At 46.1% G+C, this 23938-nt stretch overlaps 1 protein-coding gene across 4 annotated transcripts in view; it reads right to left on the reverse strand.

Moving 5' to 3' along the window:
* Nucleotides 1–23938, reverse strand: part of NRXN3 (neurexin 3) — a 1454076-nt gene that overhangs the window by 1406586 nt on the left and 23552 nt on the right. For all 4 annotated transcript variants that reach the window (XM_033107567.1, XM_033107569.1, XM_033107568.1 and 1 more), the window contains exon 2: nucleotides 14875–14892. In XM_033107567.1, the coding sequence (XP_032963458.1) occupies nucleotides 14875–14892 (18 nt within the window). The remainder of the gene's footprint in view (nucleotides 1–14874; nucleotides 14893–23938) is intronic.

Genomic DNA, 23938 nt, shown 5'->3' on the forward strand with positions numbered 1-23938 from the left:
ATGCCCCTTATAAAAATCTTAACCAGAAATCTTAGGCCAGGCATACAGATCTGGGATCCTGGTGTCAAACCTGCTTTTTGCGGGCAGTAAAGCCAAAGGGAACAGCTGGAGGGAGGGGAGAACGTGTGTAACCATAATACGGTCTGAGTTTGGTTTTGCTTTCTGAGAAAGGAATTGTATTCCACTTTCAACAGCTTTTATATCAGGATCTTCTCTTATACAAACCTATCCACATAGCTTGCAGAGTTAAGAACCAGAAATCAAGAATTCCAGAGTGCCATGGTCTATTCTGAAATTCTCTTTCTCCCTCTTCCACTCCAAATCACTACTTGCTACTACTAATCTTAGGCTCCTCACAAATGAATGCACGAAACAACAAGCAAGCAACCAAAACATTCAAGTACCTACTATATGCAAAGACTGGATAAGGCAGTGGGGATACAAGCGAGGTCCACGGTCAGTAACCTGTAGGTCTATAGCGTAGCTGGGAAGGTGTGTGTGATCATATTGACACAAACACTTACATATACTGGTACCTGACAGTGAAGTCTCAGGGTTAAGATCAAGGACTTCAGAATCCCACCTTTGTTGCGTTCTAGCTTTTGACTTTAGGAAACTTGGTAAACATCTCTGTGCCCTGATCTCCCTATCTATAAAATTTGAATAACAATAATGCCAAATTCATAGGTTGTTTTGAGAATTAAATACATGAGTATATGTAAAGCTGGGCCTGCACATGGTAAGGGCTATTGTTTATTTTTATTACGCTATAAAAACGCACTGATGTGTGAGGCCACACCTAGCATAGTGCCTGACACACAGTAGGTGCTTAGTATGTGTTTGGTGATTGAATGAGGAATGAAGGAATGGTTGCTAAGTCTCAAATGACGGATTCAGACAATAAGGACAACGGTGAGGAGGGCCCTGAATGCATTGAAAAGGTTTCTATAGGAATGAAATTTGTACTAGGCCTTGAAAGATAGTTTAGGATTTAGATACATAGACAACATTCCAGGTAGCACCACTAGTTCCAAAGACCACAAGACGCATTTGCAAGGATTTCCCAGAAGAATGTAGGACACAGCCAGGCACATGGCAGGTATGAACAAATATAAATAGTTCACGTCAGAAAGAAGCGAAAGGCAATCTCCAGGCTCAGAGGACGGAGCTGTGGTATGGAGGCCTTGAGTTTCAAGGCTAAGGAAATGGCCTTGATCCTGCCGCTAATGGGAGACACTGAGGGTTCACAAGCAGGCGAATGACCCAGGGAAAATGATGTTCGGGAAGGTTGCTTTGGCAATGGTGTGGACAGGATGGATTACAGGGAAAAGACATGGAGGCAGAAAGATTAGTCACAAAGGGCCTAAATTAATGCCATGGCAGAGGGAAGAAAAAGGAAAAAAGAATATTCAACAGGCTTTGAGTGACCGACGACATGCTTCAGGGGAGGAGACGATGGGAGACTGAGTGAAGCATTGTCAGAAATAGGAAGATCAGATGGGGTGGGAAACGGATTTGGAGTGAGGGCAACAAAGACCTCAGTTTTAGGCAGGAGGAGTTGAAGAAACAGAAGAATCACTCGAGCAAAACCGTCTAGGGTGACTGTCTGAGGGATATAAGTGATAAATGTCTAACACGTTGTTTTGGACACCTGAAACTAATAAAAAAAATTTTTTTAATGTCTAGGGTGCGTTTAACAATGTAGGACTGAGGTCTACGAGAAAGTCAGGGCAACACAAGGGTGTATCACCTCCCCTTCGAGGAAGAGGTCTGTGCCCATGTAGGTAAATAAATTCTCAAAAAAAAAGTGGCTGGAACAGTGGGTCTTAACCTGGCAGGGTTGGGGGACTGGGGAGGGGAATAGTAAAGAACCTAAATGTTCTTTTTTCCTACTTCCAAGCATATTCAACATTAAAATAAAATTTTACATTAAAAAAAACAACGGAACTATTTGGCTTTCCAATATAGACCCAGAAAATAATGCTCAAACATCTTAATGGAGAAGGATCTAATTAGTAAGAAAGGAAAAGGAACCTAGGCTGGGTGTGTGGCTGATGAGGAAGGGGAAAAAATGAAAACAGGCATTCTCGTCAATCTCAGAAACAGAGGGTCAAAATCCACATCACCAGCGACCCCTATGCCACACAGCCGGCTCTGGGGCCAGCACGCAGACTGGGTTGGGAGTCTGGCATTTATTCTGGGCCTGACGTTCAAGGGCTGCTGAAAGACAGCAAGGACGTGAGCTGGAACAGGGGACTCAGCAAAAGGGTACACACCTTTCCAAAAGAAGCTCACCACGGGCTCTGGATTTGAATAGATCCTCAACTAACACTCAAAAGCCAGCTCCATAAAAGTTTACCTAATGGTGGATAGGAATCAGGAGGTGGGCTTGGATGACCCTTTGATGGGCAGGATATTAAGAATTGTCAACACAGAATTCTTACAGAACTACAATGCCTTTTAAAAAATAATTACGAAACAATTAGAAAGCCACGGAAGTGTCTCCTATCTAGATGTCACAGCCTAATGAAGTGCTACCCCAGCTGGATCCAGGGACCATTCTGGATCCCAACAAGATGTCTGATATTTTTCACCCTTCCTCTCACTCTTTCCAGAACTATCTTCTACCCGTCTCGTGCCTGTCTATGTCTGGTGCGCAGGTTCTCGGGCTATATGCAAGAACACGAGGAGAAAAAGATCACCAGTAGGTAAGACATACACAGTTGAAAATGCCTTAGAACAGACTGCAAATCATATGTAAATTATATGCAAAATATAGGTATGGCTCTCTAACGTATGTTACATCCTTTGGGAAAATCCCCATGGAGATAGTTGCCTTTGCAGCTTGGGAGAATGGAAATGGCGATGGAAGCGAAGTCATTTGTAAGCAGCTGTGGCCATCATGAAGCCTGTCATGAGAATGACTAATACAGAGACTAGAAACCATTTACTGCAACAAGCAAGAGGAAGATGTCGTGTTCAGGAACCAGGCCAGAAGGTGAAGGCCTCCATCATTTAAGCCAGTACTGTCTCCCCCTCAAACCTACACTATCCCACCTACCTCAGATGATTTTCAATCCATGCTTCCTTCCTTCGCTCTGGCTGGGTAATTGGGGAAAGCATTTCAGCGGAGGAAAGAAGTCGCTGATGATGGGGGCACGGGAGATTCAGGGGGTAAAAAAAGCAAGTTATCCCTGCCAAGACTTTTCTTTCATTCACTTTTCAGGGTAACTTTTATCCCAGTGTAAAATCTACATATATCATCTCTTTTTCCATACTGAAGTAGAGAAATTAAATGTCACTAATTGTGGCAAGTGCCAAGTGCCAACGCTGAATTCTTATGAAGCCACAGAGAGTTTTGAAAAGAGTAATTACATAAAATCAGAAGGTAATGGAAACATTCACCTCATGTTTCCGGAGGAACTAAGGAGCTAGTAAAGGTAGAGAAGCCACAAGTGACCGCGTCTGTAGGGTGACCAAGAATTTGGAAAAGGGAGAAGGGGGAAAAGAAATACACATCTTAGCATTTTAAGTACTTAAAAGAGAGGAAATTCAGTTAACTTGGTTAAAAAAACAAAACAAAACAAAAACACGATTACAACAGTAGCTGATGTTTGTTGACTGTTTACTATAGATAGACAAGGCGTGGCTAGGTGTATCTCATAAAATCCAGCTCTGTGGGCTAGGCATTGCTATAATTTTGATTTTACAGGTGAGGAAAGCAGGGCCTAGAGCCAAAGCCACACTGCTTAGTAAGGGGTGAAGTGAGGATTCCAAGCCAACAGATGGGCCCTCCAGGCTGTGATGGTAACCATGACACTAGCAATCCTGTCTAATTCAGTGCTGGTAGAGAAGAGAAGACACATGTCTTAGAGAACTCAGGAGCAGAAAAGAGGGCCTGGACATTAATTCAACTTCATCTCTGACCCTGGTCGAGCACAAGAGAAGGAGCAGTGGGGGAGTCTGCTTTTCAATGGCCACCATCTCCCTCTCCTCGATCCCCATCCATAGATGCTACTCAAACACGAAGCTTTTCCTTTGCCAGGTCACTTCTTGATGGGATTAAGCCCCTTTCCTCATGAACATGCAAATCTGAACACAGATACACTCAGGCTTCTCAGTCATTGACACTGTCCTGTGCGCGGGACCATTAGGAAGCCAAACCAAAGATCTTTCTTTAGCGACTGGGGTGGCACAGGGACATGTGAGTGAAGGAAGGACAGAGACATGCAGTCACCGGTTGAGAGAGTCGGCAACTGTGGGCAGGAGGGAGGGTGCAGGGGAAGGACGGGGTGGGAGAAGGATGCTTAAAGGAGGAGGCGGGATCTGAAGGAAACCTGCCCCTGCGCCATAATTGTGCCTCAGATCAGCCCTTCGCCGGGCATTTCCCTGACCTCCATTATGGGCTTTGGTTCCCTTGTTCTATCAGAGGTTCATCAGCAGAGCCTGGGTCTGCTCAACCTTTGGATCAATGACTTGGCTGAGAATATCCTTGGCACGCTGGCCGGGTGTTGTTATGAACGAAAGCTGAAAGGAATAGCTCATTTGTTAGGTATCAGAATCAGGGTCCAAAAGGATGTGAACAGGCAAAAGTGAAATTTAATTTTAAGGGACAAATGTAAACTCTGGCAGTTAAGCACCACCCCCTCCAACCTCCCCACCCATGGAAATTAAAAGAAGTCAATAGTCCCACCTCTTCTCAGCACAGACTGTACTAAATCTAGGATTTGGGTTCAGAGACTGTGCCATATGTTAGAAGGGGCATGAAGCAGGTGGGGTGTATCCAAAGAATGATCAGAACGGTAAGAGGTCCAAAACATGTCACATGCAGAATGGCTGAAGGAACTGCTGTATACAGCCCAAATAAGAGAGAGCTAGATAAGGACGTGAGAACTGCCTTCAAGCATTTTAAAAGTTACAGGACAAAGCAGCAAGCACATTCCGTAAGAACAGAGGGTACAGAGAAGAGATTCAGAGTGGGGTTTTTGAACATAACTACCTAAAATCCAATCCAACTCCAAGATGCTATGCTCCTATGAACTAAGATGGTCTCCAAAGAGGCCAAAGAGCTATTGGTTTGAGCCATATGAAACTTCTGATATTTAACTGGTTTTGACCTACAAAAATGACAATTTTAAATGGTTCAAACTAATACCCTGAGAATACCACCCATAATCAGAAAGGTAGGCAATGAACAAAACTTCAGTGAATCACCAAACAGAAATCATGAGCTGACACTTGGGAAGATCACCTGTTTACATACACGATTTTGGCTCTTCTTCCACAAGGCTTACACAATACTGGGGATAAAATGAATAGTTGGACTGACAATGATGATGGTTTCCAGAAGAGAGCCTGGTGCTAATTCTTCAAGGCTAATTCTTCTAGCCTCTGGATTGGCCCTTCTATGATGCCCCCATGTTCCATCCTCACCACTAAGCCCTTTGGAAGATGAACTATACAAGCCCACCCGCCGTGTGCCTTTCACCCAACTTTGCTCTCACAGCCTTGTGAGTAGGCTGAACAGAAATTATTCCTTCCAGTGTCAACCATAAATCACCAACAGCTTCTGTAGGGCATATCCCCCAGGTAGAGGAAAGAAGGTCTGCAGCACCTTCCCAGTCTATTCCACCTCATTAGGGGGCAAGAAGCAGGGTTTCCTTATGTGTGAATGGCATGGAAGGGAGAGAGATGAAGGCAGTTATGCTTGACACTCTAAAGATTAAAGGATGGGCAATTATGCCTTTTAGAAGAAACTCTTCCCAAACAAGAAGTCTTTGCTCTCCAACTTGTCAAGAACATCTCTAAAATAGCTCTTCAATCATGAATGGCATGAAGCTGGGAGGGACAGCTGGCTTGCTAGATGAAAGAACTGTACTCTCATAGATCATAGTATGCTAGATTTTAAAAATCCAGGACTGAATTGAACAAAATCAAAGAATGGTCCCAAGTCTAAAGTCAAATAAACCATTGCACAGTGCAGGAGCAGGAGAGAATGGTTTTGCAGCAGCACACATAAAATAGGGAAGATTTCCAGTGCCTTTACGTTCAACTTACTCCTATAGTCATTAAATAAAACTAAAGGGTTTGGTGTTATCATTAATAGATACAGGGAGTCTAGAAAAAGTGGGGAATGAGACCATTCTATAATGAACAGGTTGGAACACATCCATAATTCTGTATGTGTGTGGGCATCCTTGTTTGGAAAGGATACAAAAAAAAAAAAAAGTCATTTTTCAGAGAATAATGACCTGGATAAAAGAATGTAAAACCCTTGTATGAGAATGCCCAAAGAAACTGGAGATGTTGTACCCCTTAGGAAAGAAAATCCTTAAAGACAAAAGCCCTGTCTTCAAACACTGGGAGTATAATTAAATCTATTCTGTGTGTCTCCAAGGGCTGGAAGCAATACAGGTGGTGAAAGCTATAGTGACTCAGAATAAGAGCTTGGAAGAATGGCTAAAGGAGCAAGGATTTGCTCTTCACCGCAGGAGCCAAGTCTGAATAAACTCTTATGGAAGGGATTCAAAAATTAGGTGCACAGAGAGACTCGACAACTTTGGGGTCCTTTCCATCCCTGAAATGTGATTCTAACAACAAAGTTTTATGAGCACATATAATACGGCAGGTAGTGGGGATACAGGCATGGATAAGTTCTCAAAGGGTAAGACACTCCCTGTCCTTCCACAGCCCATGCTGGCCAGTGGGGGACATGTGGGGGACACGACACGAGTGACAATAGTGTACTATGATGATGGTGCTGCTTTCCCCGTGACCTAAGGTGCCATGGGCGGGCGCTCAGACAAAGGGGAGATCATGCATCCCACCCTCCCTGAATGCTGGTAGGGTCTAAACTAATGGCTAAGCCTGAAGCTTTCAAGTCCCTTCACCCTCTTGCTCACTTTCCTTTAAAACAGTAGTTCTCAAACTTTGGTCCTATCAGAATCCCCTGGGGGAAATGTCTCACTTTAATAAGCCTGAATCTCATTTATGAGCTCTCCAGGTGATTTCTGGATGCTTACCAGAGTTTGCAAACCACTGCTCTAAATAATCCAAGACTTGGATTCAAATCCCAGCTCTGTCTCTTACTAACTGTGGGATTTTGAGGAAGTGAACTTTCCGGTACCTCTTGCCCGTGAATTATCTGCCTCCCACTTTGAGCACTTATCCCTGCCTGCATCCCCACTACCTGCCATACTAGATGTGCTCATAAAATATCTTCTCAGGATCACTATGACAATCACGAGCTGCCACGTGTGGAAAGCACTTAGCACTGTCCATGGCACATGGGAAGAGCTGGAAAGCTTGCAGTCATTGCTGTCATCATCCAGGCCCTCTCTCTACCCCACCCACTGTGTCTTGTCAATGCCATTTCTTCAGTAAGCTGGCAGCACTAGCAGCCTTCCCGCCAGGTGTCCTCAGATGCTTCCCACCACGGTCACAGTCACGCAAGTTGCCCCACAAGGGGACCCACTGCCCTGAACTTCCAGCTGCATCCCATCTCATCCCTCCTTCTTCAGCCTAGCCCTGTGAACTGCCTACCTCAGCCCAGCTCCTTTCCAGACTTCCCTAGGCAGGCCTACAGACTGGGAGGGTCTCCGAGGCTGCCATCAGTAAGCTGCGTGACTTAGCTGAGTTATATGGATATTCTATGGCCTCAGTTTCCTCTCCTGTACAAGGAAGGAATTGGCCTAGAATTGTTTCTCTTTGTTCTCACCAGTAGCATTTTGAGCAGCAGAAATCTTTTTGAATGAGACCCTCCCATACATTACAGCACATGTAGCATTCGTTGCCCCTTCCTACTTAATGCCACCAATGCCCCCTCATCATTGGGACACAAGTATAGTCCCCACCCATTTGGCAGGGTCGGGGTGGGGCAGTTATACTATCCCACTGAAACTACAGGGTATCTCTAGGGATGTTTCCCAGCGCTGACTCTGACCTTGCCCTCTGGAACTGAGAAACAAAATGGAACCATAAGCAGCACTCCAGTGAGTCAGCCTTGCCAAGACAGTAAAGACGGGAATGTTAAAAGGCCCTAAAAAAAGAAAAAATCACCAAGGCCCGGTGATCTGCCTCCATGAGTTAGACAAAGCTGGAGACAAGCTGGGAAGCAGCGCCTTACTCACACTTACTCATCAAGAATGACTACGGGAGCCAAGGGGGTCTTCCCAGGCCCCAGCAGGGAAATTGGCTGAAAGCTGAGCACTGCTAGCCCAGCCGAGGGCCCCTTTCCAATCCAATGACGCACGGCAGTAGTGGATTTCCCTACAGCCTGCATCTCCTACTGAGCCAAGCCCAAAATGGGAACTGAATAAAGGTTGGTTCAATTTCCTTCTTATCTCAGGGTGAACCCCAATAAAAAGCAGAGGGGTTTGGGGTAAAACGAAAAGCTGAGTCCTGAGCACGGTTTACTCATTGAGCAAGTACTTATTCTATGCCTATGATGAGTTGGCTCTGTTCTAGGCCCAGGGCGTATAGGCGTGAACAGGAGTGTACCTTCATGGGTGCGCATTCTGGTGCAGCTGCCTGTGAGATGTCTCCAGGACCAGGCAGACCAGGGTTTGCATCCCACTCCACTACTCTTGACTACAGTAAGTTATTGTCTGTGAGCCTCAGTTCATTCCTGAGTGAAATGGGTCTAATGACAGAATCTACCTCCTGGGGATGTCAAAAGAAGTAAATGATCATGCAAAAACTTAGTATTTCAGTGCCAGGCTCAAAGTGCAAGCTCAGTAAGTGTCAGGTATTTTTCCGAATAAGGGAGAAAGGCAAGTGGGGCTATTGGCCAAAAGAACCGGAAAGGGAAGACAAAGTATATTTCAGATGCTACTGGAATTAGAAAGGCAAGTGGGGCTATTGGCCAAAAGAACAGGAAAGGGAAGACAAAATATATTGGAATTGGAGTTACAAGTCTTTGGTTATAAAGGAGAAGGCATTTCCCTGATTGTTGTTCGCCAAGGCACCTCATTCAGATGGCCTAATCATAGATCCTGGAATGGGAGAAGCTTGAGAGGTTATATCATTCAAACTCATCACATTAAAGAAAGGCAGCCTGATGCCCAGAGAGGTCACATGACTTACCCAAGGCCACACAGCGCATGGGGAAAGTGACAGAGCCAGAAGGAAGCAGACCACAGAGCAAAGACCCCAGATCTGCACTTAAATTCTCGGAGCTATCACCCCTGCTTCTCACTTGGGCAGAGGATATAATGTCTGTGAGCCCAGGTTCCTCATCTGTGCAGGGGTCGCTGTCTGACACATGAGGTCCCCTATACATGTCAGTTCCCCTTCCTGGGATTCCTACGCCTCACTGGAGAGCAATATTGGCCGGATTCTAACTTTGTGGGACCTCTTCCCTGAAAGCAGACAGATCAGGCCAGATGGGAGAGAATGTGTGACAAGGAGAGAAGAGCAGGTGTGTTTAGAGGGGCTTGACAGCACAGCAGGGAGAGCACGCCTCTGAACGGGTCGGGAGACCAAGACACAGGCCAAAGAAGTGGTTTGGGTTTGTTTTGTTCTGAAACTTCTCTGCACCTAAACGCCTTCATCCACATGTGTGGAAAGGATCAAACAGGATAACTTGCAATAATAGCTCATGTATGCATCGTTTACTCTGTGCCAGGCACTGTTCTACAGACGCATGAGCTCACTTAATCTTCACAACAACCCCCTGATGTAGGCATTTACTATTCCCATTTTACAGGTCAGGTAATTAGGGTCCTCAGAAGCAAAGCAACTTGAACAGGTCATACTGTTAGGTTGGGATAAAGCCAGGATGTCAACCCAGGTGTCTCGCTCCGAGTCTGTGCTCTACCTGGTGGTTTTCTGTAAAGGGCCGGGTCGTAAATCTTTTACGCTTTGCAGGCCGTAGGGTCTCTGTCACAGCTACTCCGCTCTGACTTTGCAAAGCAGTCATGGACGATCCAGAAACAAACAAGTGTGCCTGTGTTCCAACAAAACTTTATTTAAAAACACTGAAATCGAATTTCATCAAATTTTTGTGTCACACATTATTCTTTTGATTGCTGTCAACTATCAAAAAAGTGGAAACCCATCCTTAGCTTGAAGGCCATCTGAAACGAGGCAGTGGGCTGGCTTTCGCCCATGCACCTCCGTTTGTGGTACCTTGCTCTATCCTAAGCTATCCTGCCTTCCAGTACATAAACTTTTACATGGAAACTGCCGGAACAAGGCCAGGCACAGACTAAGTGGTCAATAACTGTTCATTCCCCTTTCCTTCCCTAGTATCTCGCTCCCTCTTAAGTCCTATCAACCCAGAAAGTGGATATTTCATGCTGTGCCCAGCGGAACAGATGAGGAATAGGGTCTGCAAGGTGGAATGCACCTTCCGCAGCAAACATAGCCTGGTTGGCCCCAAAGGGGAGGAGAGTCTGGAAATGTGAGGTCAGTGTGTCTCGAACATTAAGTTGTCTACACCTCGGGGTCCGTCTGGGGTGAGGCCTGAGATTCTGCCTTTCTGACAGACTCCTGGGTGAGTCCGACGCTGCCGCTGGGGTGGGTCACCTGTGAGCAGCAAGCTTCTAGGGCAAACCCTTTGTATCCATAAACACAAGTCAGACATATCAGGTGCTGCCTCCTAGCTTCAGGTTTCGAACAGTGTCCCTCAGGCTGGACTGAGTGACACCCCCTCCCCCCCGCCCCCAGAGACAGGGCAGGGCTCAGGACAAATAACTATGCCCCTCTCTAAAGACAGCCTTGAGACCACTTACACTGAAAGGGGGCGGAGATCGAGCGAGGGCAGAAGGAGGCTGGAGCAAAGGCAGCCTGGCTTGCGGCAGCAGCAGACCTCCTCTGGGCCCTGGCAGACAGCAGCCCCTCCTCCCACACCTGCCAGGGCTCTGATGGACCCAAGTAAGAGGCCTATTTCCTCATCGGGTCTCTGAATAACTAGGGCACTTCCACAAGGTCACAGTTATTCATTTAAATTCCGGCTCTAATCAGCAGGCAGAGCCTGAGAAATTATCCTTTCTGAGGAGCGAGTCTATCATTGAGCATCATAAACAGCCCCTCCTGGCTGGAGAGAGAAGCTTGGGGGAGGGGGAAGAAGGAGTCTCCTAGCCCCAGGCCCCCCCAGCACTGTTCCCTCCTCTAACCAAGCCCCCTCCCCCACCCCACCTCCAAACAGCTTCCTCTCTGCTCCGCTGGGAGTTCTGGAACACCTGAGAAGAGAGAGGGCAGAGGGCTGAGGCCACTGCCCAGGACGGCAGGGCTGGGACTGGACTGTCCACACCTGTCCTACAGGCAGCCTGGGGAGACCAGCGACAAATCCCTGTGGGCCAGGAGCATAGGAGAAGAGCCAGACGGTCGTCCTTCCAGGTCACGAAAGGGTTCCATGGCCTTGGAGATGTCCCTTCCCTTCCTGGGCCTCCGTTTCCTCCTCTGAAAAGTCAGAGACTTGCTCTCCTGGGGCTGGATACCCTCTGAGCTCCAACATGTCCTGGGACCCTGCAGACTCACAGTGCTCCTGGTGCTTATGGCCACACTCTCTGTTCAGCCGACATTTCTGAGGTCCTACTATGTGCTGTGTACCATGCAAAGAGTTGGGAATACAGACACAGATAAGATGCACCCATAGCTCTGCCCTGGATATGCCAGGGTTTTGAAGAAAAAGAGCACAGGCTCTGAAGGCAGATAGGCCTGAGATCCTGTCTTATACGAGCAGCTGGCCAAAGTGGGCAGTTACGGAATGTCTCTGAGGCTCCTTTTCCTCATCTGTAGAGAGGATGGCAATACCTGCCTGGAGGGGTTGATGTGAAGAGTCAAATCAAAGGATGCTGAGCACCCCTCCCCTCCTTTATGCCAACACACCACAAACGCCCGTTGCTGCTTTACGACTCTGAACCTCTTCCCCAAAGACTAGGAGAAGGGGCTGTGGATTTTCCTACATGGGAAGTGCAGTGAAATAGTGTCTACCCCTCTTCTCCTGCGTGTCCAGGATAGTCTCTCCCAGGTCCCAGCCCATCTCCTGGATCTTGGGAAAGGCATTACCTGCCAGGCCCCTTCTCTGACTGTGTTTTATAGTAGGGTTACTTCTGACCAATTTCCTCAACATGTGAAATGAAATAATTAACCAATCATCCCTTTATAGGCTTTCCAGTGACCCCCAGGTACATAGCTATATTAGTTCATAAAATCCCCAATTTGACTTCCTAAGAAGAAGGGGGAACAACACCAGAGAGCACTAAAGGTGTCTTGTTTCAGAGCCACAGCGCTGCTGGCTCCAGACTGCCTGTCCAGGGGCTCAGAGAGCGGGGAGGCCACCCCCTCACCTCAACGAGGGCCAGGCAGCTCAGGCCGCCCCCTGCCACACCCAGGGCCACAGAGGAAGGTTCTGAATTAGTGATTTGCTTCAGGCTCAGAAACTACAAAAAAGCAAGGGGTCCGTGGGGTGACGGGATTGGCAGTCAGCCCTTGACATCTCAAGAGAAGCACAAAGAGTGCAAGGTTTGGAATGGGACTGGAATCCCCTCCTGGCGCTGCTCCTCAGGAGCTAGGAGACATCAGCACAGCACTTCACCTCCTGGCCTTAACTTCCTCAGCAGTAGGACGGGGCACAGCACCGGCGACACACCTTGGAGGGTTCTTAAGAGAATAAAATGAGATAATGGCCATGAAACTGGAACGGTGCTAGTTATAGTTGCCGTTGTTTAAGGAAGGGTCCCTCACTGACCTCCACTCCTTTTGAAGAGATGGAGGGGAGCGTCTGGGTCCACTGCATTTCACCTGCCATGCTGTTTCACTCGGGACCAATATGGGGCCTTTGTGAGAATTAGAGAAAGGTGCCCCATGGTCAGAAGCAGCCCAGGGGCACAGGCTTGGCAAAAGGAACGCAGGCTGGGTTTCAGCCCCCATCATTCCCCCAGCTAGGTGTGGCTATGCGGGGCACAGCACACAGGAGCTCTCCATGGGGACCCTGAGTCACACCTCCACTGGACCCCACAAAGAGGAGGGGTTCAGCCAAGTGGCACTTTTATAAACAAAACTGAAGTGTCAGCCTTCCTCCCTCACCTGCTGAAGGTATCCTAGAAAACATCATCTCAGCAGAGAGCCCTTCCCTGATCACGCTCTGCAAATCAACAACTTCATTTTTACCTGCTTCATTTTTCTCCACAGCACTAATCACCCACCGCCTGACACAGCATACCGTATATGTAATATACATATTATGTCATGTACATATATACATACTATACATATGTATGTATGTGTGTACATCTGTATGTGTATATGTATATACGTATGCACGTGTATATACAGATTTTTAGCTCATTGTTTGTCCCCATTTAGAAAAATAAAAGGTCCATGAGGACAAGGATTGTCTTCTGTTTTATTCACTCTTTTATCCCTAGTGCCTAGAAGAGTGCCTGGTACATAGTTGGTTCTCAATAAATATTTGTTGAGTGAGTGATTAAACTAAAATATTATCAAATAGCTAGAGCGCGTTTAATGGTATCTTCCTAGGAAATGCTGTCCTGTGGTTTGGTTCAAACACTAATTATTTGCAAACGGTTTGGGAGCGAACAGAAGAAAAGAGATGGGGAAATCCTGTGCAGTGGCCAGGGACAACTGTGTTATTCTCTTATGTTGTGCATTATCCCACATAGGTCCATGATCAGAAGAAACTCTTCCTAAATTTGGTTGATTAGTTTAGATATTCAAAAACAATTAAGGATAAATTCATTTGGAAAGAGGTCTGCTAATAATGAAAATATCGCATTATGCCTAAGCAAAAATAAACAATAGTCCCATTAGGAAATACTTATGAGATCTTCAATCACTGAGAATTTTCAGTGATGGGACTCAGCATGTGTGAATGACGTGTGCAGGGGCTTTGGAGTCTGAAAGTCCTAAGTTCAAATCCCATTGCTACCACTGCTGAGCGTTATGACCTTGGGCAAAGCGCTTAACCTGTCAGGCCGGGCCCTAAATTTCCCTCCCATTAAAATGAATATACTGTATTGATGCCATAAGAATTAAATGGTAAAAGGACTAAACAAGAAAACATACGTGAAAATACCTTAAAAAGATAATACTCCCTTCTCATTTGCTAGGGTATCTTTTCTTCTTAACTCAGAGTTCTAGCCAGTTTAAAATGATCTCCAAAGCATTCTAAATAATTTGACACTTCTTATCTATAAATGGTGGTATCCTCTCATATGAGTGTGTGTATGTGTGTACATATATGTGTGTACACATACACTGCTTAAAATTAGGACTGGCTGAATATGCATTTTAAAAAGTGAAATGCACAATTATCATAAGGATGGTTCTTCCATTTCATTTGACAAAAAATCCTTTTTTGTAGTGAGCATGTATTAGTTACATAACCAAGAAAAAAATATTGCTAATTTTATTGTGGTAAAGGAAAGCGATTTCTTAGAATAAAAAGAAAGAAACCTTCTTTCACCCACATCATGTTTTCCATGCTAAGTATATCATATCTTCAGTTTTCAACCACGTGAAGCTATAGAAGATAAATAGATTTATGGCAGACAAGTCAAAAAATATTCATTAAATTGAAGAAAACATATCTTAAAAACAACTTTTAAAAATATTTTCAAAAAATGCTCATTTTCCACTTCTTTGATTCATCCAGAAATAGTCATCAGAAAGAAGTGATTGTATAAGCATGGGAACCACATTCCTTTGATTTGAAAATGGTTCTTCAAAAACAATATGAATCCATCAATTCAAGGCATGTCTTCTTCTAATCCTAAATCAATGAAAATGCAATATACTTAGAATTTTATTCTGTTTAGAGTCCCTAGAAAAAGGTCTCACTCAGTGTCAAACCATGCAGTCTGGCAGAGGGAAAATTTGCACAGCGGCCGTACAAACGCCAAGACTCACCTGGACCTTGACTGACATCTGTGGCAGCATTTTCAGAGAGAGGGAAAGGGAGAGGAGAGAAAGGGAGAGAAAAAGGAAGAAGAGTGTTAGCACACACACACAATGCAATATGCCCTTGCATGACGATCAAGTTCATGCAAGACCCCAAAAGTGCTCAGCTTCTGAGCACTTAGCTCTACCTTCACCCACAAACCACCCATGCAAGCCGAGGGGCCGAGCTCCCTTTTCACTGTGCATGTAGCAAGAAAGATGAGCTTCACATCTGTCCGGAAAGACATCATCCTGGAATCAGATAGTGCTCCAAAGAGCCAAGCAGACTGGAATCCTGCAAGAATATTGGTTAAAATATTCTGGTTGATTTCTGCATACCAACACACAAGCAAATCCTCCTCCTCTCCAGACACAGAACACGGGACATGAAGTCAAGCAAGGTTTCCCAGCAGAGAGGAAAAATCATAATACACCGCTGCCTTGAGGAACAAAGAAAAAGAGTCGTAAGAATTAAGAGCAAGTTGCAGCATTGTTCGTCACATAGGGCTGAAGGACACAAGACCCCGAAACATTTATAATTCCCTCCCTCCCCAGTATTCCCAGTGACCATCCTTCATCCCAGACAGCAGTGTGTGTGCTCATGAGACTGTATGTGCGTAGATCATTCGCCAGACAAATTGAAATCCTGCCTCCCCCTTTAATTTTTCTCCTTGTTACCCCCTCATTAATGACAGAAATTGCCATTTGAAATCACTGCTGCCAGCTACAAATAAACGCCCCACCCCAGGAAGGTTGACATTTGAATCAAGCCAATGAACTTTCAAAAATGAAGAATGGCTCACTCCCATCATCTCCGTGAACACAATCTCCTCCTCCTACCCTCAAAGGTAAAATAGAATCATGCTGGAAAAGCCAAACCAAGAGCCACCCAAAGCATTGACCTGAGAGGATACATTATGGCTGAGGAGAAGGAACAGGGCTACTCCGGGAAACCACTGGCCATCGGGGCCGTCCTGGGTGACTCACTTAGAATCATTGAATGGTGACTCTGGGATATTTATAGATATCATCTAGTTTAATTCTTCAGTGTTAAGATGGAGGATGAAAGCGATTGTGAGACTTGCCCAAGGTCACACAGCTAATTCAGGGACAGAGACCAGAAAAGACACTTAGATCCCTTGAATCCCACCCAGTTCAACGTTCATTCAACAGTAACCCAGGTCCCTCAAAGACACATGGAACCTGAATTCAGTTTGCAAGCTGAAATGAGCACCCTGAAGCCATGGGGGAGCTGGGTGAGTGCTATCCCATGAGTGGGGACAGGGGTTATCTTCTGTGCCTCTGATTTGCTGCCATCAGATTTGTAAAGTTGCCGCCAGTTCCCTAAGGCTCTTGCTCCAGAAAACTCCAGGTGCTGACCTAATGTGCTGTGCCTCCGCATGTGGGAGGGGCATACGCTTAGCAAGAGCTGAGCTGTTCTCCAGCCCACGCCCTGCATCCCTCTGTATCTGCCCAAAGAGACTTCTAGAGAGCTCGGAATCATTCCCCAGCCACACCCCCTTTCAGGTTTTCTGGTGAGTTGTTAGATTTAGGAGTGGAAAGGCAGCAGGGAGGGAAAAAAGAGACAAAATAGAAGAGGTGGGAAGAACAAACATTCTGCATAAGTACCTCAGCAGAGCCATTAACTATGCCTGATGGATCGCCTAGAATATTGTCATTAAAATACCCCTTCATTAAACAGGATATCAAACTAGTTACAAACTAGTGGTTGAGTTCAGCAGTGGGAGTGTCAACACTGTTCTTAGAAACACGCTCTTTGGGGCCACAAAACCCAAGGGAGACAGGATACTATGGACCCCAAAGCCCTTTCAATATTAAGTTGCCCATTTGGGCACTGTGGTTACAATCCTAAATTTTAGAGACAGGTAGATCTGGGTTCAAATCTCAGCCTGCTAGATGTCCTTGGGTCAATCATGGAACTCTAAGAGTCCTTTTCCTCAGCTATAAAATGGGAAGATTACAGAGCGTCCCTCATGGCAGTGTTATGAGAATTAAATGAGATTAAATACTTGTAAAGCACTTAACTCAGTACAAGGCAAACACTGCATAAATGTTAGCTACTTTGATTGTTATCATTTTGAATTACCACTGACAGAATTACCAAAAAATGTTGACCAGATGGCTCCCTGGAAATACCAAGAGACCACAGGAATTAAGCTGTATTTCTTTCGGTGATTTGCATTCAACTCTGCCACTTGTGAGTGAACACGGCTGCTCCAGCCGTCCCCTCCCCTGGGTCGTCTCTCGTCCCTCCCCACTCCTCAGTGGGAAGTGGGGCAAGAGGGAGTTAACAGGTTCTGGGTGAGCAGAAGCAGGAGCCAAAACAAATTCTATTCTTATTTCTTGTGTTTTCCCTCCTCAAGCTTTCATTTGGCCTCATTCTAGTCCTGTGCATACAAGATAAAGCCTCTCTTTTTGCCAAAGAGGGCCGATGAGGCCACCAAGAAAAACCCTCTTCAGCTGAGGGTCAGGGTCCAAGCTCAGTTCCTGGCTATGGCACCTAGAAGCAGTTTTGAGCGTTATGTCCAATTTGACGAACAGAGAGACACAGTATCACCTGGCCCCTGTCCCAAGAAGCAGTGAATTACCTGAATCTCTGCATGCAATTTTGACCAATAGAATGAAATGGCAAAGGTAGGAGTGCAACAGGGGAGGGCATGGGCAGCGGGTGGGGGTCAAAACCTCAAAAGGATCCATCTGCTGTTTTGTCTGCCTGGCATCCTTTTCCCCTTCTTTTTGTAGCAAGCCTCAGTTGTTTCCTGAGGAACCCCCTTTCCCACCCTTCTTACATGTGGCTTGGTAGAGATGACCCCCACCCCCACCTTAGGTCCAAGGGTAGACATGTGACAGGCCAGGTCATGGGAATCCAAGGCCGGATTGCCAGGATTCAGGCTCTGGCTCTACAGGCTCTGTGACTTTGTGCCAGTTACTGAAGCTTTCTGTGTTCCACTTTTCTCATCCATAAAACGGGTGTGATAATCGTTCCTACCTCCTAGGGTTTGTTGTGAGGAACTTAGAACAGTACCCAGCATATGGAAAGCACCCCCGTCAATGTGAGCTGGTAACTTGCTTACCTTCACATGAGTATTTAAAAACAAACAAACCTACCTTTCTTGTGGCCACACAGCAAGGAAGCCTGTCTTAGGATGTAGCTCAAGCTGTGTGTGACTCCATGCCTCCCACTTCTGAGGTCATCACCCCACAGCGCCCTCTGTGGATGCTACTGGTATACAGCCCGGGGTCTATGTATCGGGCCCCAGAATTGGCTGAAGGAAATACATATATGTGACTATGTGTATCATTTTTTAACACAGATAAAAGTGGGGGCAATTGCAGAAGAAAAGGCAGCTGACAACCAGATGTGATTGATCCAGGGGAGATCGCATCCTCAGCCATGCCAGCACTTCCCAGCTCCCTCCTGCTGTTTTATTTTCTCACACTGCTGGGCCTGTAGTTTTCCAGAGCCCCACTGCATTTTAATTTATATTCTATTTTCTCTCTGAGAAAATAGGTCACACCCAAGGCAGAGTTCACAAGGTGGGGTCCCGGAAGGTTTGGCTGGGCCTTGCCTGCAGGAGGCTGGCTGTGTGGCCCAGCCCACACTCCCCAAAGCGCCGGGGGGGGGGGGGCGGAGGGAAGGCAGGGGGTAAATCTCGGAGTCCTGCCTCTTGAGAGGATCTAGTCCAAAAGGGTGAAGTGGAACGCCTCCCCCGCTAAGCTCTACTCTGCACGTGCACCCGTGGCCAATGGCGGGTCCCTTCTTTTTTCCCCCGTGCAGTTAGAAGAACCAAATCTCCCCAAACTGCAGGAAATTGTTTCCTTTGAACTTTAAAATAGCCATGCTGACCATATGCACTTGTGGCTGAAGTCGTTGTTGAACATGCAATAAGTGTCCATGGGGTACTCCGTGGAGGTGGCAATGTCCTAGTTTACTTCTTCCCTGGTTGTGAAGCCAAAGAAGGTGGGTGAAAGGTAGCAGCAGCTTTCAAATCCTTCCTCTCCTGGTTGCTCCCCCATCCCGTGTCTGAGCGGGGCATTCTTCACAGAGGTGGCTACAGACTGGGCCAGAATTTGTTTTGACTACAATCCTCCTATCCCAGTGTGTTTTGAGCACCTATCATCCATCAAGGTCAGTGGAAATGCCAGAGCAAGGAGGATGGATTCAGGAAGGTGCCAGGTATTGTGAGCCAGCCCTTAGCCCTCCGGCCACAACAAGAGAAGCAATGAACACTGATCAGGTCCTGCCTAGAGCCGGTGCACTTGTTACTTCCCTGCCAGAACAGTCTTTGCCAGGCAGATGTAAGGTTGTTCTTCACTTTCTTCAGGTATCAGCTCAGACATTTCTTCCTCAGAAAGCCCTTCTTTAACCACCTTCTCTAAAATAGGGACACTCCTCCACCGCTTACCCTGCTTTTCCTTCCCTCATGGAACTAATCACTATTTGGCATTAAATGATGGGTCTATAGTTTTATATCCCCCATTAAAACACAAGTTTCATGAGAGCAGGAGTATTGTCTGTTGCATTGATGGCGTGTATGCCCCATATTTAAGCAGAGTTTGGCCCGTAACAGGTGCTCAGCAATATGTATTGGATGGTAACGAGATCGTCTCAATTGATACAATTCACTGAGATAGATTCTATTAGTATCTCCATTTACATATGAGAAAATTGAGACTGAGAGACATTGAGGCACGTGCCTGTGGACAGAGGGGCAAAGCTGAGATTTGACCCTGGGTTTGTCTTCCCCCCTTAAATTATATCTAGAAACCCTGTTTTCTTCTGTGTTGGCCTCATTATCAGGTGGATTGTCTTCATGCGGTAACAAAGATGGAATCTAGCAGCCCTACAGAAGAGAGAGCAGCCTACTTCCTGGTAATTCCAGTAAAATTTCCTGGGAAGGTTCTCTTTGGTTTGGCTTAGGTCAAATGTCTGTTTCTGGGCCAGTTGCTATGTCCAGGGTCCCACGTCAGAGGGTGAATGTGGGGATAAAATGGGATCATGTCTCCAGGTCCCTGACACGAAGCCATACTGTTAATAATAAAACTCCCACTTACTGAGCATTCTCTGTGTGCTGGGCACTGTGCCAAGTGCTTTACATACATCTTCTTATTGAATTCTCACCACAACCCTACCAGGTAGGAACTCCATTCATCCCCTTTCATGGATAAGGAGAGTCAGACCCAGGCCTCTGTCATTACTAATACCCTCTCATAATCAGAGGAGCACCTCAGAGAAGCTATAATTTGGAATAAAACAAATAGTCTTAAACCAGGACAGGCACCCATCCAGCTACAAATTAGGGATTAGAATACCGGGTGTCTCCCAGAAGTGGAGAAAAGGCACAGACCAGGGCAGAGGGAAGGGGTCAAATGCAGCACGACCACAGGCCTGCATAACTGGAGCTGCTGACCTGGGCTATATGCTTTAGACAAGCCTGTACCTGGCCCTTCAGCAGCCACAGCCCCCACCCTCCCCCCCGGAACTGCAGAGTCCACAGGGCCAAATGTATGTCCCCACCCAGAACCAGCAACATGTGCCATGCACCCCTTGTGGAGTACACATCGGCACTTGGAACTCCTTGCCCAAATTTCCCCAGTCCACATGGGCTTCCTCCTCTTCCCAGGGTCCATTCTCCACAGAGCAGCCCAACCCACTGATGTGTGTACTCTAGTGTCAGAAAACGGCTGACTGTTTGCAGGAGCCGTGCCCTTCTGCAGGTTGGTTGCCCACACAGATGTGGGCCCTGAAGGTGGTACTGAAGGTGGAGAGAGGAGAGGCTTCCCAGTGGCCTCCATCTATATTCTTGCCCCAGGTCCACAAATATCGGGCCTTCCACTGAGGACCACCCCCGACTACGACATTAGGAGAGAAAAAAAAAAAAGGCAAAGACTGCATCTCCCAGAGGCCTATCTTTTCTTGGCCCTGGGGAGAATGCGCACTAGGTTCTTCCCTCTCCTTCAGGAACAAATACAGAAATGATTTTTTTAGTTGAAAGCTAACGCAAACTTCCAGCAGCGAAGGGGCTGGGTTTCGTGCATTCTGGGGCTCTTTCCGGCTCTGTGTCTGAGCTCTTCAAACACAGGAAGAGTTGTCTCTCCACAAAAGGCCAGGTGGTGTAGCTTCATCCCGACACAGAGCCCATTTATCCGCCTTTGTAGAAGACGGAGCCCCCAAGCCCTGGTGCTGTTTGCTTTTGTTCTTTGATGCTAATAACTCCAGATTGCAAGATGGAGCTGTGTCAGGTGCCAGCCAGCCTGCGAAGGCAGTGGCAGGGAGAAGAGCAAGATGGAAAGCAGGAAGAAAAACGGATGGCACCCCTGTGGGCCAGGCCACTGCTGTGCCCAAATACCGGAGGGGCTCTAACATACTAGCAGCGGCCTGAGGAAACAGAACTTGACGGACAGTTGGGGGAAGAGGCAGTATATTTGTTACAGATACAACCAGACATCAGTGCAGGTAGCACTTTTTTTTTTTTTTTTTTTTTTTTTTTAAGCTTTAGGAGTTTTGAACACAGACCACGGGGCTAAGGCAACCAGGGGTTTGAATCCTGGCTTTGCCATTTGTTATTAAAAATGTTTGGGGCCAATTTCTTTGTTTCACCTTCCTCTTCAGGTACATGGGAATAACGTCAGTAAGAGTCAGTTCTGCTAACAGCAGCTATGCATCCCTGAAAGTCACTGGGCTACTCAACATCACACAGTCAAAACCACAGGCTCCTAGGGAAAATGCAGTTGGGGCCTGACACCCCAGCACGTCATCAGTGACACATAATAAAGATTGTGAAAATATCTTCCACTGTAACAGTTCTTCATCTTTCCTATGTTCCTGTCTTTGCAACAATTGTGTTGTGCTTTGATAGCCTGTAATGTCCTTCAGTAGTGATTCAAGTTGCTGGGATGATAAGAGATTGACAGATTGCAAGTTTAAAAATTCTCAGCACTTTGTACTTGTAAAATGGAAATAATACCAAAGTAATCGAGTGCTTGCTGTTAAATGCTTTCCATGTATTAACACATTTTATCATCACAACAGCCTTCTGAAATCGTGTACATGATTGTCCCATAAAAAGTAAATAAAAATAAAAGATAGGAACCCATTTTTACAAGTGGTTAAGAAATATATAAATACTACCATGAGTATAGCACTGGACAAAGACCTGAAGTTTGTTGTAGAAGTGGAAAGCTCGTGAGTTGTTGTGAGATAGTGAGAGAAGGGTCATCTGAAATTGGATGGAAAGTTGTAACACCAGGTGTGAATGGGTGTGACCCATAACACACACGGAAACTGAAGTAGCTGGCACGTTTTTGAGGTGTGTGCGTCTTGTGTATGCCTACACCGCTTGATTCAGCTGGCTGCAGTTTTCTGCCTTCCCCTAGTGTTTCTTACGGATGAAGTCATGCATAATCAAAAGCAAAATTATTATGCTCAAATAGTTCCCTAATATATCAATTGCGTTGGAACAAATTTACATTTTCAAAACACGCATTATAGCAGAACTGACTGTACCTAATTTATATGACTGTCAGGATCAAACGAGATGATCCGTATAAAGTGCTTAGCACAACGCTGGGCACAGAGGAAACATTCAATAAAAACTTATTGAAACTGTTATTATTAATGTCGCTGTTGACACATCCCTTGTAAACTGAAAGTGCCAAGTTGAACTCCTATCGAGCCGTTTAAGCCTTGCAAACAAAAGCATCTCTAGCTAAATATTTCCCAGCCTTAGGTCACGAGCTTGGCACCCACAACAGGTTCCCACCCACCAGGACGAGGGCTTCAGAAAAGTCTTCATAGCAGATGGACACTGCAAGGGACAGGGCCCAAATGCCATCTTACTAGGTGAAGAATTGAATGCTGAGCTCCCCAAATGAGAGTAACCCCCCAGGGGGAGAGGTACATACTGCAGCTCAGAGAACACTAGGAAATCAAGAGAGACACTAATGAGAAGCTGTCCCATCATCTCGTAGGATAGAGAGGAGTACATCACAGAAGGGGAAAGGAATCAGTCAATCCTCAAGTTATAAAAACATCATAGATGCAGACATCTTCAATTGCCCCACCTCCTGCAGATATCACAGGGTTCTGGAGGCAGGAAGACTTGGGTAAAAATCCTGGCTCTTCCACATACTATGCATTTGATCTTGGGATGTTAACTAACCTCTCTGAGCCCTTACTTCCCCATCTGCAAAATGGGGACAATCTACTGACTTTGTAGGACTGATGTAAGGGTTATAAAGAGCTAATGTATGCAAAAGCACGGAGAGGGAGTCTGGCACAGAGGAAGTACCAATCAATGTTGGCACATCATAATCATTGTATTACGGGACCTGAGTGATTTCCTTGAGAAACAGGATCAGCCCTCTTTCCAAGAATTCCTTGCTTGCTGGAAAGATTAACTCCTCAGGGCTTATGCCCAATTAGAAGTATGACATGGGAAAAGCAAGTGGGTCTCCCAGAGTTTCAGTGGAGGTGAGTTCCAGAAATTTTGCAATTCAGTACAAAAAGAGCCGTGGAGGAAGAGGCCTACTCACAGCTCCTCGGTAGGGGGCGCTGCCGTGGAGAACAGGAAAGAGCCCAGGGTTTGGAATTACAGGCCATGGTTTTATGTTTTGTTTTCCTAACTTTTTTATTGTGGTAAAATACACATAACAAAATTTACCACTTCACCATTTTTAAATGTACAATTCAGTGGTATAAAGTACATTCATATTGTTGTGCAACCATCACCACTATCTATCTCCAGAACTCTTTTCACCTTGCAAAACTGAAACTCTGTACCCATTCACCAATACCTCCTCAGACCTCCTACTCCCAGCCCCTGGCAATCACCATTCCACTTTCTGTCTTTATGAATGTGACTAATCCAGGAAGCTCATATGAGTGGAATCGTACAGGATTGGTCCTTTTGTGACTGACTTAGTTCACTTAGCACAACGTCCTCCAGCTTCATCCATGTTACGCTTTATGTCAGAATGTCCTTCCTTTTAAAGGCTGAATATGGTGTGTATA

The sequence above is a fragment of the Rhinolophus ferrumequinum genome, chromosome 6, assembly GCF_004115265.2.
Source record: "Rhinolophus ferrumequinum isolate MPI-CBG mRhiFer1 chromosome 6, mRhiFer1_v1.p, whole genome shotgun sequence".
NCBI classification, from domain to species: domain Eukaryota; kingdom Metazoa; phylum Chordata; class Mammalia; order Chiroptera; family Rhinolophidae; genus Rhinolophus; species Rhinolophus ferrumequinum.